This window comes from Miscanthus floridulus, chromosome 13, assembly GCF_019320115.1.
Source record: "Miscanthus floridulus cultivar M001 chromosome 13, ASM1932011v1, whole genome shotgun sequence".
In the NCBI taxonomy this organism is placed as follows: Eukaryota; Viridiplantae; Streptophyta; class Magnoliopsida; order Poales; family Poaceae; genus Miscanthus; species Miscanthus floridulus.
Window position 1 is genome coordinate 1,176,722 of NC_089592.1, and position 15,038 is coordinate 1,191,759.

The following is a 15,038-nucleotide window of genomic DNA, read 5'->3' on the forward strand; positions in this document are numbered from 1 at the left end:
CGGATTTGCTATAATTTTCTAACTATTTTCTAAGTTTATATTTATATATACTTTAACCTTCTTTCATGTAAATATGCAAGCTTGAAGTGATTTTGAGCTCAAATTGCTTACAAATGAAAAAAACCACAATAAAGAACCATAAATATATATAGTGAACAAAATGGCATAAAAAATGGTGAAAAATGAGAGTATGAGATTGGTAACCTTTACAACTGAAGAATCGACGGAGGAATCGAAGAAATCGACGGAGGAATCGAAGAATGGATGGAGGAACAATGGAGGGAGGGAGGAAGCAAGAACACTAGTGCAGTGAGCTTCAAAATGTGCTGAGCTCGGGCTCGGGGAGGAAGAAGGAGACGACCAATATATAAAGGGAGAACATTTAGTCCCGGTTGGTGGATCCAACCGGGACTAAAGGTAACTTTCCAACCCCAGGCGCAGCCACGGCCTGGGAGTAGACTTTTACTCCCGGTTGGATCCACCAACCGGGAGTAAAAGTATACCTTTAGTCCCGGTTGGTGGCTCCAACCGGGACTAAAGGTCCCTACCACCTCTGTCTGGCGCAGTAGTCGTTGGGCAGGGACCTTTAGTCCCGGTTGGAGCCACCAACCGGGACTAAAGGTATTTCTAGTCCCGAGCACAAAAAATTCTGAGACTAGAGCCCATTTTAGCCGAGGATCAAAGGTCTGTTCTCTACTAGTGTATAACATGTGGTACTAAGTGTTAAGATTTGGTATATTTCTAGATCCGTTCGCTATATTTAATTAATTTATTGCCTTAAAAGGAATTTTTTGGTATAAGTCAAATTTGAACTGCAAGTGATTCAAATAATATAACAAAATGAATAGAAAAAATAATATTCATGTTATTGAGTCCCGTGTGAGGCCTTATCCAGGAAATTTTGAACATCATGTTCATTGAACCCGACCACGAACGTGTGGCCGAATGGTTTTTAAATTCTTAAAAAATCAAACGATGTCTAAAAATCATGAGATTTGTCAAGATCCCATGATATCATACGTGGAGGCCATGGTAAAAAATTGAGAAGGTTTCGCACAATTTGTCACGTACGATGTTTACAAACTGAAGTATCTTAGAAGAAGAATCGTAGCGTTGAGAAGGAATCGGTAAGATTTGGAGTCAAAGCAACGGTCGAATTGGGGTTTGACTTCAAAACTTTTTGTATAGGAAATAGAGAACATAGATTGTTTCATGTGTAATTTTGGTAAATTTTTGGATCTGTTTGATAATTTTAATTTGTTAAGTGTAATTATAGAATTTTAATTGATATAAATTGAATTTGAGAAACAACTGCATGAAATAATAAGCTTTTTTTCTCTACCGGCCTTGAAACATTTTGTACTCTCCACATACAACATGTGGTACTCCGTATTAAGATTTGGTATATTTCTGGATGCATTTTGCTATATTTAATTAATTTATTGCATTTCAAGGAATTTTTTGATATAAGTCAAATTTGAACTACAAGTGATTCAAATAATATAATAAAATGAGTACAAAATCAATAAGTTTGCGAACTTTGTGGAGTGTCCCTGAGATGACACTCGGCAAATCTATAGTTTCCCGAGTGTCATAACTGGTACACTCGGCAAACAGCTTCATGGGCACCACACACGCGCAATAGTTTAGGATTTGGTAATGAAAAAAAATAAAATAGGTTTGCCGATTGTCCTCCATATAGCCAAACCTGTAGTTTGCCGAGTGTCAGAACTAGGACACTCGGCAAATAGCATTACCGGCCCCACACACGCGCAGTAGTTTAGGTTTTGAAAATGAAAAAAAACAAAATGGAGGTTAATTTGCCGAGTGCTAGATCGCGGGCACTCAGCAAACCTCCTTCATAACCACCCAAAATTCCGCACCCGGCCACACACACACGCACACACTCAAACACTTCGCCGCTCCCAAACCAGACAACGCCGCCGTCCCCGCCGCCAGCCCCGCGCCCGCGCCCGCCCCCACTCACCGATGACGTAGGCTCTCGGCGCCCCGCGCCCGGCCCCCGTGCGCTGACGACGCTAGCTCCCAGCGCCCCACGCCTGGCCCCCGGCGCCTGCCCCCGCGCGTCGACGACGCAGGCTCCCAGCGCCCCACGCCTAGCCCCCATCGTCCCGCTCCTGGTGCCCGCCCCCGCGCGCCGACGACGTACCGCACCCGACGCTCGCCCCCACGTGCCGACAATGCGAGCTCTGGCGCCCGGCCTCTCGCGTAGTACCTTGGTCATCTCTTTCATGTTCCCTTTGTCTGATTTAGTGATTTCATTGTTTGGTTCGCAGTTGTTTGGTAGTGGAATTTCTATCAGTTTGTAGTACTTGGTTGCTTCAAATAGATAAGTTTCTAAGGGATTGTGCAATGTATAACTGAAATTTTTTCTGCACAGAGTACCTAAAGAGCTAAAATCCGTTATGTTAGCAAATTGGAGATAAGTAACAGTGACTGTTCTCTTGCTTATCAGTTTTCAAGAATACTTGACTACACACTGCAGATGTTCAGCAGAGTCAAATTAGGAAGTGTGCTTGCATGCTTGTATTAGGTGTTTGCATCAGTTCATATTCAAGGGAAATAAACCTTGCTTATGGCTGCAGTGTATGTTATGTTTTAGTAATAACGCAATTTGATATCACAAAAGGGCAACTACACTACACTTATCAAGTAGTCAAATTTGGCAATCGACGTCTCAGTGACATACTTTGGACATGTGTTCATTTCCTCCCTTTAGTTTCCGGTCATTGATTCCCACCTCTTTTTTTAATCTTTGGACCACTGCTAGACAATTCTATACATGGCAGTTTTTAGGTTCTTTTCGTTACGATCTCAGTGTGTCATATATAAATGTCTCAGTTTGAACTGTTACACGATGATCCTATGTTAACTTATTGGGATCATATATCTATTCTGATTGGTGTTTGAATTCTGAGGTCCTGTTCGATTACTTTTTCATATTTGCCGAGCCCTGTTAAGCTTATTGATTTTGTTCTGTAGTCGATTTCGATTGGCACTAGAAAAATCTGCGCGCGCATCCTGGCCGTGATCCAATACCACGTGGAAATTCTGAGAGAGAGGATCCTTAAAAGTGCGGCAAGAACCATGAGCCTGACCCTAAAACAATACCTGAAGGTAAATATAGAACATTAATACTTATTTTTTCTGAGATTAATTACGCTTAATTTCATCTTCTTATATGTCATATACTTGATTACATAGGTGCCTCCATGGTGGTGCGCCTACGATCTATAGTGCTGGGCCCCAATGGTGGACAGGTGGTGCGACCCCGCGTGGGAGGAGAATCACAACGCTTGCCGGGAGCGGCGTTTGTTGATGTCGGGTGCAACACACCATCAAGGCAACCTCAATCTCTCAGAATACATGGCTAGATGGGTACGCGAATTCATTTCTTTATTCTAACGCTCAACTATGCATAATTTCTAATCATATTGCTTTTTTGCAGTCGGTGGCACATGGTGGCGAGCCTTGCCCCCAGTTCATGGCATATGCTTTGGCCCACAAGGGGAAGGCGACGTCCGACGTCGCCTACAACCTGGAGGACCCGCCCTCGGCGTACAACAACGAGTCCGTCCACAGCCGCCTCGATGGATACACATCGATGGCAAGGGTGGTCCATGGCCCAGAGTACGATCCGAGCGCCCATGACCTTGATGGAGAAGTGGTCATGAGGGCAGGAGGAGGCAAGAAGCATGGCCGGTTCTGGATTGGCGACGGCACAATCGACACGGCCAGTACTCCCACTCTCTCCTAGATTCGAGCACGGAGCACGGGTTCTAGTTCGGCGATACGCCCACGGTCGGACTCTACACGGTTCCAGATGAACGCACTCCAGGTTATTTCTATTTTATTCAGCGTTCATTGATTTTTATATACTTTTGCATTGCATTGTAACATTGGGATGAAATATTGTAGGCTCAGCTAGAACAAGAAACGAGGCGCCAGGAGGAGCTAGAGGCGAAGATGGAGGTAGAGCGGCAGAGGATGGAGCAGTAGATGTTTGAATATATGAGGGGTGTTTATGCTGCTGTAACACCCTAAAATTTGCACTTTTGAAAATAGGATTAAAATAATTCATTTATGAATTTTGTGCTCATAAAAACATAGGAAAATAAATTTTTTTATTAAACTAAAATCCATCATAAGCTAGCAACATGGATGTGCATACATGCCGGTGCATTTGTTTCTTTGTATTGTGTGAATTTGATTTAAATTGAAAATATGCCAAAATGTTTTTGAAGTCAGCTTTGAAGTAAAAGAAAAGAAAATTTGAAAATAAAAGAATTTAAAAAGTTGTAAAAATTATTTATGGGAAGACTTACTAAAATTCCTCATTTTTACTTGAGTTGAAAAATTATATTTGAAATCCCATTTGAATTTGACTTTGGTCATGTTTGAATTTGGTTTTCAAAAAAACCAAATAGGAAAAAATTTGAAAATGGAAACTCACTTTCTCCCTCTCTCCACTGCGCCGGCCTGTTCAGCTCCGTTTGGCACCGTGTGGCTGCTTCTCGCTCCCCACTCGGCCTTTGCTTCCGGCGGTCCATCCCGGTCTCCCTCTCTCTCGCTGGCCCAAGTCACCGCGTCGGCCCAGCTTTGCAGCCGACAAGGCCGCAGCGTGCCCCTCCTTTCCTTCCGTGCTCACCGATAGCCCGGGCCCACATGTCAGGCCTTTCTCCTACCTCACGTAACTAGGCTGGACTCCGTTGTCGAGAGTCTGAGGCCGCCTAGCGTCGCCTTGCCTCGCGCCTCAAGCATCCCAGTCACATAAATACCGAGCCCCGGCACCGCTACGCCCTCGCCGAATCCAAGCGCAAGCCGTCGCCTCCATCTGAGCTCACGCCACTGTCGCCGTTGATGTCGCCTGCCGTTTTACTGCCGTTCATGCCTGAGCTCGTGCTCCTACCCAGTTGAATCTCACCGAGGAGCCGAGCCTATCCGCCGAAGCCATCGCGGCATCTTGCTATTTCTCCGTCAACTCGAGCTAGCCGACGAGCTTTACCCTGTGGAAGTTGCTGCTACTCTACCAAGCCCGGTGCCGCCTCCGGTCCATCTCCGTTTAGTGTGCAGGTGAGCTCACCGTCGCTCTCTCGGTATCCCTGCTCTCCTATTGGTCAACCGGGGCCTAGGCCTTTTTCTCTAGCTGTTCTGGCGAGCTCTGGTCGTCACCGGCCACGGCACCACCGACCGTGAGCCTGCATGCGTTGCGCTGTTCCAATCTGCTGGCTACCTTGATGACATCATATGAGGTCATGCATGAGCTTTGTGGCCGTTTTTCTTTAAGAAAACAAACCTTGAAATACAATAGAAATACACATTAGCCGTCCGTTTTTAGATCAATGGACTAGATTAAAACATACCCTTTCACTGTTCTTTTTGCTAAAGAGCCCCTGTATTTTCGGCAGATAAACCCGTGGTCCAAAGCGCAATCACAGGTTAAGTTTTCTTTTTTGGAAAGCGTAGTTTCGTCGGATTAGATTCAAAATAAGTTTTGCCACTGATTTGTTTTAGCCACAACTTCTCCGTTTTAACTCCGATTTGATCCGTTGAACTTGCGTTAGGTTCGTAATTTCATAATCTACATGTTCATACAACTGTTAGAAAAGCTTTCAACTTTTAAAATTCGAGGTTAGATTTAATTTATTATTTTATTAAAGGAAATCTTATTTATTTCATATCTTTTACGTTTTAACTCCGTTTTAGCCCATTCAAGTTGCGTTAGATTCATAGCGACGAGATCTACGCGTTAGTAATAGTGGTTACCATGTCACTATTTCTAGAATTTCATGGTTTAAACTCTAATTTGAATAATAATTATGCAACTATGTTTTATAAATAAAATATGATTTATTTTACTTTAGCATTATAATTCAAACTTAAATTTGACTTAATTTATATTATCTATAAAATATCTTATATATGTTTTTATATAATTAAAACACTTGAAGTTAATAGTTTTATGAGCAGATCTCTCGGTAGTTGTATCTTTTCAACCGTAGCTCCGATCAGCGTGCCTCTTGCGACTGTGTGTTGGTAGCGATGCGTAGAATCGTATTTCAAACTCTTTTACTTATTTTTCTATGATTGGTGTACTGTTCTAATATAGATGTAATTGTTTGCTTCATGTATGATTGCATGGATGGTTGTGTGGTGCTTTATGATCTTGTCCCATCGATGAGTTATACGTGGTGAATCAAGAAGTAGATCTTTGAAGTTTTAGACTTGAAGAAGGATATAAGTTTAAGGCAAGTATAGCATAGGATCTTCCTTGTTGTCCTATACACCTTTAATCACTTAATTCATATTGCATGTGTCTACCTTGACTGCCACTAAGGATTTTCTAGTATTTTGTACTTGTACCTTGACTCCTTTGGGATGTGCATTGGGTAGCTTTGCTAGTGCTCAACTACAACCATGATCTTATAACTTGACTAATGGTATATGCAATAAACACTAAAAGATGCTTTTTAGCAACATGGAACAAGGGGGCTAGAGCATTGGGCTATATTTATGGTGCTCTAGATTCCTCTCCCTAAGGACTTATTTGTAAGTGATCATCTAGGACTTACAGTATAGCTGTGAGGGCTACAAGGCTCTAGCTTTAGCTCAGTATGAGGACCTTTTCTAGCTTGTTAGTGGTTACCTTTATTGGTGTAAGAATGGCTTGCCGAATCGGGTATTGGACAAGCTCTACTCTTATGTGTATAGCCATGATGGAATTGTGCCATTCGACAGGGGGGGTTCCTATATCTGTTTGCCGAAAGAATCTAATGGCCCTAACTTGTTAGACGAACCTTTGAAAGGCTTCATAGTGAACCCTGCCGACCTTCCTTGGTAGTGGGTCAAGGGGCTGATCACCTTGGGCGAAAGGGTAAATCACAACTCACAGTGAAAGTGTACAACCTCTGCAGAGTGTAAAACTGGTATATCAGCCGTGCTCACGGTCACGAGCGGCCTTGGAACCCTTAGGGAATAGATGATCACTAATGGTTAATGATGATGAACACGGATGATGCTGATGATGAATATGCTCCCTAATAATTATTGATTATGCTATTCATTATTCATGTTACCCGATCATGTGTTTATGGGCTTGTGGATAAACTTATTGCCACTCAATTGCTAAAATCATGACTCATTAAAAGGTAATTGCAGTTAACCAGTGTCAGCCTTTTGGGCCTCATGAACCCCATGTTATATTTGTTGAGTACGACATGTACTTACGCTTGCTTTACTTTTTAAATCTTTGGAAAATCCCAGATGGGTACCAGATTGCTAGAGTTTGGAGGAATTATACTTATGATCAACCAGTCAGTTGTCCCTGTGGAACTAGAGTCTTCGCCTAAAGATCGGAGTTGTCTTTCCGCTGTCTATACTCTGAGGTTATAATCTCTATACTGATACGCTATGTATTTAAGCATTGTCTTTTGTTATTACCCTTATTTGTAGCTATAAATGAGATTTGACTTCCTGGGCTCATATATGGTGTGTATCTGGTTTTGTTCTTAAAACCGGGTGCTACAAAGTGGTGTCAGAGCAATGCTGACTGTAGGACACAAACCTAGTTAGAAATTGGCCGTCCTAAGGTTTTGAAATTGCTATAAAACCCTTGCTCTATGAACCTTGATATTTTTTCTCTACTATATCTCTACCCTTGCTATTCATCTCTACCTTGGTGCTTATTTTAAAGTCCTTGTTCTCATCTCCACTGCTTGATTTGATATGCTATTAGAACTGTTCCTCATTACCTTCTTGCGTAATCTGAAGATAAGTCTTAGGATTGTTACCCCTAGCATAATGATGACGATAGTATCGCAAGTTGAGTCAATGATTGAGTGTGCACCTTTATTGCTTTGTTGAACTGTCATTATGCTTATGATTGTTTTGGATTTTTGTAGTGATTGCAATGATCTTGTTGGGTGTTCCCACAATTTCATTTAGTTTATAGGCCTAAGGTATAAGGATCAGTGCAATAAATAGTTGGGTTATGATTTTCTTCTGTTCTCTTGATCCTGTCTTTTTGGAGCAGTCTGCACTCTTCGGCTTATATCTCTGATTTTAGATGACAAAGAATCATGAGAAAATTCTGGACAATAGTACACTTCAATATCTTTCTCTGAGCGCAAGAATCAGCTTGATAGCTATTTTTTGGTTATGGAGATACAAAAATCATAAGCTGATGCATCTGTGCTGTTTGGAATCTAGAGTAGTTTCTATTGTGCACTATTTTAGACCAAGTTAACTGCAGAATTTGGAAAAGTGTTCTATAAGGAAGTTGTGAAGGATTTGATAATCTTTCCAACGGTACAATCTACAACTTCATTGGATTAACAAAATGAGAGTAACAGCCGTTTTACAACGTTGTTGTTTTTCTGCTCGCGAGGAATTCCAGATTTCTTGTCCTTGCCCATATACAAGAGTATCATCGGGATGCCAGAATGACTTCATACTAGTTAGCTCATCTAAAAGAATGTGCAAGCTATTCTTGGTGTCCCCTAGTTTATCTTTTCTTGAGGGGGTAGCCAAGTTGAAGAATTTGTAAGATGAAGTATCCTACGTTCTAGTTTGCGCAGCGGAAGCATGGTGGTACCCAAAGATGTTAGAGAAACTCAGAGTCTCAAAGAAGTTTGATTAAAGGTTCAAGGGAGGTTTAACCAAGATCATCAAGATTTTGGTAGAGCTATTAGAGAAGCTTTTAAGTTAGTTTGGATCAAGAGACCTCAGCTAAGTGTTGAAGGAGTCCAAGAAAAGATTGAAGTAAAATCTAAGTATTAGCTTTGCTAGATCCGGACAAGAGTTTTATAGCTATAATGATGCACCTTGTCAAAGGTGTGGGATGTGTCTTTATACGAGAAGAAAAGTAGTGGCCGGTTCATTAGGTCAACTAAGGAAGCGTGAGTTGAACTAACCGACATGTTATTTGGAGTTATCCATTGTGGAGCGTGGAAGTACTGTCGTTTTGGAAGTAAGAGTGACCTCTAGGAGGATCACAAGAATCTATAGGACATCTTCACCAAGTTGGTCTTGAGCTTGTGATATCCTCGTTGGAATGAAATGGATTATGACTTGGAAAAGTGCTATCACTTGGAGAAGTAAAAGTCATGGCCCTAATTTGTTAGACGAACCTTTGAAAGGCTTCATAGTGAACCCTGCCGACCTTCCTTGGTAGTGGGTCAAGAGGCAGATCACCTCGGGCGAAAGGGTAAATCACGACTCACAGTGGAAGTGTACAACCTCTGTAGAGTGTAAAACTGGTATATCAGCCGTGCTCACGGTCACAAGCGGCCTTGGAACCCTTACGGAATAGATGATCACTAATGGTTAATGTTGATGAACATGGATGATGCTGATGATGAATATGCTCCTTAATAATTACTCATTATGCTATTCATTATTCATGTTTACCTGATCATGTGTTTATGGGCTTGTGGATAAACTTGTTGCTACTCAATTGCTAAAATCATGACTCATTAAAAGCTAATCGTAGTTAACCAGTGTCAACCTTTTGAGCCTCATGAACCCCATGTTATATTTGTTGAGTACGACATGTACTTACGCTTGCTTTACTTTTTAAATCTTTGGAAAAATCCCGGATGGGTACCAGATTGCTAGAGTTTGGAGGAATTAGGATTGTGATCAACCAATCAGTTGTCTCTGTGGAACTGGAGTCTTCGCTTGAAGATTGGAGTTATCTTTCCGCTGTCTATACTCTGAGGTTATAATCTCTATACTGATACGCTATGTATTTAAACATTGTCTTTTGTTATTACCCTTATTTATAGCTATATGTGAGATTTGACTTCCTGGGCTTACATATAGTGTGTATCTGGTTTTGTTCTTAAAACCGGGTGCTATAGCTGCAATCGGTCATCCTCCGCCACCGATGCCAGTCCCTCCTCCTCAACCTGCTCCAAATACTATTTCAGGCACTGTGAGTCGATTTACAACCTTATAATCACCGTTTCTAGTTTATGCAGAATCAATCTTACAAAGATGCCCTGATACTAGAAACTTAGTGACTAATGCTATATGTTTGTTACCAACTAGTACTTAAGCAATCATACTAGAGCACAATGCAACGGAGAAGATATTGCTGATAGTTGCAAGGGTTATACTAGTTAGGCAGTAGAGAGACCATACGTGTTGTTCAATCTTGGCTCACACATGCAATCCCTTCTCCTTTTGTGTAGCATCAATCGGTGGCATCGAATGAGCCTTATGACCCAGCGTTGTCGTAGTGGAACTCGTGGCCTAAGTGACTACTTGTGATTTTATTTGCATTTGCATTTGCATTTGTGGGTTACCTGTGACTACTTGTGACTATTTGTGGTTGTGAATGAACCTACTAGTGATTCTAAAGTTTATTTGCATTAATGTATTGTTAATATATCTATATGAACTGCATGTGATGCCTATTGTGAACTATCTGTGACTACTTGTGACCCTAGCACCTGGAATGGGTCCACATGGTCTTTAATTTCTGTGTGCGCCATGAGCTCATTCCGTACGTGTGCCGAAAGAAATCGTTCGTGTTGCTAGCAGCAGCAATTACATACATAATTGACTATAACACACGTTCGATTACGTTACGTTTAGAGCCAACAAGTCGTTTCCGATTCAAAGTCATGCACCGAACCATGGAAGGGAAAAGGGTGTATATATAGCTCATTGGCTCATGAGATCACGTTTCAATGTTAGATGTAGTGTCCAACTCAAACTCGATCTAGCTACTACTGCCTGACACGTAAACGTCTCTGCATGCATGCAGAAAAACACTCCGACTCCGAGACATATGACTTTCTTGATATTTTTTTCTAGTGGCCATTGGCCAACAGTCTTAATAGCTTTTAGCATTGCTATAGAGTGGTTGATTGTATTTCCAAGTATAATTTTATACTTTCTCCATTTCAAATTATAGGTCATTTTGTACTATGCGTTGTTCTATGTATCTAAACACAGTGTATATCTAAATGCATAGTAAACATTATTATGTAGCTGGAAAACCCAAAATGACCTATAATTTGGAACGGCGGTATTACTTCACAACAATTCTACATTTCTACTCCTACCAAATAGCCAATAAACTCACTGCCCTGGTAATGTTTTGCACCTGTTTGTCCAATACAGTATAAATTATTTGGCACTTGCACAGAAGCATTTAAGAAAATTTATTACGTACTCTTGTGCAAACAACTTTAAAATAAGCATTTAGGCCTTGTTTGGATGCATGTGTATTCACTTCAATCCACATGTGTTGGAGTGGAATGAAATCAAACTTAGTTTAATTCCACTCCAATCCATTTCAACATATGTGGATTGAGATGAATACATGCACATCCAAACAAGACCTAAGATGTTTCTTTGTTTGAGGCTAGACATTTTATTTTTCTTAGCAAATGTCCAGAATTTCTCTATTTTCTTGGTGTAACGTATCGAAGGCCTAGTTATAAAATGATATATAGGGCAATGTAAGGTAAGAGAAACTAATTATCAAAGTTAACTTTGAGACCAAACTGATTCAAAGCAAGTGTACTAGAGATTGTTCAGAGTTCATTTTGTCATGGTAAGTCCCTCCATCCCAGAATATAATAACTAGTTTGAGACTTTCTTAGGCAACTTAAGGAGAGCGAGTAAAAGTCTGTATTGACTTTCTTTGTCAGGTGAAGGAGAGCAGTAGTTAAAGGTCCAAATTGCACCAACTCCCCCAATATGTTAGTTGGATCGGGGAATAATGACCATACTGGAGATGCTTTTACCAGTAATTTCCTGTCAAATCACACTAATCATCCGGGTAATAAAACTACCCCCTCCGTTCTATTTTATCTGGCGCAAGTTAGAATGATACGGTCTCCTAGATTACACTTTAACCATTCATTTGATTTATATTATATTATTTATACTTATAAACTTATAATTATTGGATAGTATAATTCCTTACAAATCTATTCATATAAAATTTGTATTATAATAGTTGAAAATTATTAGCGTAATTATTAGTCAAAGTTTTTAAAGTTTGAATCTTGATACGCGTGTGCGCCGGATAAGATGGAACGGATGTAGTATCATTTAATTCAAATTCTAGGTAAACAACCATTTAATCATGTGACTTGCGCTAATCATCATACTAATTTCCAGTCAAATCTCATTAATCATCCAGGTAATAAACTATCATTTAATTCAAATTCTAGGTAAACAGCCATTTAATCATGTGACTTGCGCTAATCATCATAAGTTCATGTGACTTGAGCTAATATATCATCATAGTAATTTCCCGTCAAATCTCATTAATCATCCAGGTAACCTATCATTTAATTAAAATTCTAGGTAAACAGCTATTTAATCATGTGACTTGCACAGCTAGAGGTTAGAGTTAGTTTCTAGCTCAGAACTAGCCCTGAGCTAACTCTAGCCTAAGAGATGTTTGGATACAAGGGTTAAAATGATAATAAATGTGCTTTCCAAATCATTGGTACGGGTGAAAGTAGAGAGAAAACAGTGGACCCTACCTCAAATAGCCCCAACTAGCCCAAATAATCACCTCTTTGGGGGGATAGTTTTTTAGGGTGGGCTAGTTGCAAATAACCCACTCTAGCCCTCCTGTTTGGCTACTTTATGGTTAGTTGAGCTCCAACTAGCCCAAACTAGCTCTAACCTATGGATCCAAACAGGGCCATCATAAGAAGAGAGCCGCAAATGAAGTTCAACACGACTGTTGCCTATAAATATATCTCCTTCGCTCCGAGCCTCCAACACACACAGTTGCCACGTACTTACGCGTCAATCGTCATGGCAAGAACACCAACAATAATCTTGCACCTTCTCGTAACCCTTATTGTATGCATCCTCTCCAGCGCAAGAACATCCTCCTCTTCAGCTTCCAGCAGCGATGTCGATGGATTCCTCAGCTGCCTCTCCGCGGACATTCCGCCTTCCCTCATCTACACCCCAGCAAACAACAACTTCTCTTCGGTCCTTGTGTCCTCTGTCCGGAACCTCCGCTACTACGTCACGCCAGACACCACCATGAGCCGGCCGCTGGTGATCGTTGCGGCCACCGAGCCCGCCCATGTCCAGACCACCGTGGTCTGTGGCCGCCGCCACAGCGTCCACATCCGCACGCGCAGCGGCGGCCACGACTACGAGGGCCTCTCCTACGCCTCTGTGGACCCCCACCGGCATTTTGCCGTGCTCGACCTCGCTGCGCTCCGCGCGATCCACGTCGACGCCTCGAGAGCCGAGGCCTGGGTCGGGTCAGGCGCCACGCTCGGCGAGCTCTACTACGCCGCCGCCGCCGCCAACTCCACGTTCGGGTTCCCCGCCGGCAACTGCCCCACCGTGGGCGTCGGCGGCCACCTGAGCGGCGGTGGGTTCGGCGCGCTGTCGCGCAAGTACGGCCTCTCCGCCGACAACGTCCTCGACGCCGTGGTGGTGGACGCCGAGGGGAGACTGCTGAACAGGAGCACCATGGGGAAGGACCTGTTCTGGGCCATCCGAGGCGGCGGCGGCGAGAGCTTCGGCGTCGTCGTTTCCTGGAAGGTGCGGCTGGTGCCCGTGACGGAGACCGTCACCGTGTTCAGCATCCGCCGGCTGAGGAACGAGTCCGCCGTCGACCTCATCACCAAATGGCAAGCGATCGCGCCGGCGCTCCCCAGGGACCTGTACCTCCGCGTGCTCGTGCAGAACCAGCAGGCCAACTTCGTCGCCCTGTTCCTCGGCCGGTGCGGCAGCCTCGTCGACACCATGAGAGGTCACTTCCCGGACCTAGGAATGACGGAGCCGGACTGCCAGGAGATGAGCTGGGTGAAATCCACCGTCTTCTTCAACTACGGCAGGGCCGACTTGCCGGCGGAGGTGCTCCTCAACAGGAGCAGCAATCCATACTACTACCTCAAGGTGAAGTCCGACCACGTGCAGGAGGCCATGCCAGGGCACGCGTGGGAGAGCATCTGGTCCAACTGGTTCGAGAAGCCCGAGGCGGCGCTGCTCATGCTCGACCCCTACGGCGGCCGGATGGGCAGCATCTCGCCGTCGGCAACGCCGTTCCCGCACCGGAACTACCTCTACCAGCTCCAGTTCTACTCGGTCTGGTACGAGAACGGGACGGCGGCGCTGGAGAAGCGGATGAGCTGGGTCAGGGGAGTGTACGAGGATCTGACGCCATACGTGTCCAAAAACCCAAGAGCTGTGTACGTGAACTACAGGGACCTGGACCTGGGGACGAACGAGCTGGAGGAGGGTGGTAACGTCACCAGCTACGCCAAGGCTAGGGTTTGGGGGGAGAAGTATTTCAAAGCTAATTTCAAGAGACTGGCGGCCGTGAAGAGCAAGGTGGATCCTCATGACTTCTTCAGGAATGAGCAGAGCATCCCTCCTCTTCCTGCTGCTGCAAAATGAATGGTAGGGTTCGGAGCTCCATTTGCATTGGTGGATGGATGGAGGCCGTACTTCTTGGAACGTCCAGTGCTGGTGATCGTCAATCCGTACGTACCAAGGAATTTCGCCTCCGATCCGTACGTGGCAGGCTCCTAGTTACTACTACATCTATCTATCGTTTTACGATTTATTTCTTAATTGGGTGGAATAATTTGTCTCTGTGAAGTGGCGTACGTGTGCCTAGCTAGTTCGCTTGTTCAAAATAATATAGGGAATTGCTATAATCCAGGCGCCTGAAATTTGGATTTTTTTTCAGGCGACCATCTCAGCCATTGGATCAAGATCCAACACCCCAGCTGATGCAGCCCCCTGTTCATCTTCTTCCTGGACCGTCTTGCTGGAGGGGACCGAGGAGGAGGAGCCGCCGCTAGAACACGTGGGAGCAGGGCACGGGGCGCGACGCCCGAGCGGGCACGTCGGGGAGGAGACACCGCCGCCGCTGGAGTGAAGGGAAGGAGGAGGCGCGGAGAACGTCGCCTGAGCGTCTGCCCAGATCTCAGGCGTTTGAGATATAGGAGATGTGAATAATATATTATCCTTTGTATTTGTTCAATTCAAACATGAGATCTAAAGTCTCTGAG

General features: G+C 43.6%; 1 protein-coding gene across 2 annotated transcripts; it reads left to right on the plus strand.

Moving 5' to 3' along the window:
- The first annotated feature begins 12,798 nt into the window (after window positions 1–12,798).
- LOC136501810 (berberine bridge enzyme-like Cyn d 4) lies at window positions 12,799–15,038 on the plus strand. Of its 2 annotated transcripts, none has more exons than XM_066497344.1 (2): window positions 12,799–14,534; window positions 14,714–15,038. In XM_066497344.1, the coding sequence occupies exon 1, from the start codon at window positions 12,811–12,813 to the stop codon at window positions 14,416–14,418; it is 1,608 nt and encodes a 535-aa protein (XP_066353441.1). In that variant the 5' UTR covers window positions 12,799–12,810; the 3' UTR covers window positions 14,419–14,534; window positions 14,714–15,038. The 2 variants fall into 2 exon arrangements, with proteins under 2 accessions (XP_066353441.1, XP_066353442.1); XM_066497345.1 differs by having other exon boundaries at window positions 12,799–14,504.

Excerpts from the sequence above, each read along its gene's own strand:
- LOC136501810 (XM_066497344.1), top strand. The coding sequence starts at position 12,811 with ATGGCAAGAACACCAACAATAATCTTGCACCTTCTCGTAACCCTTATT.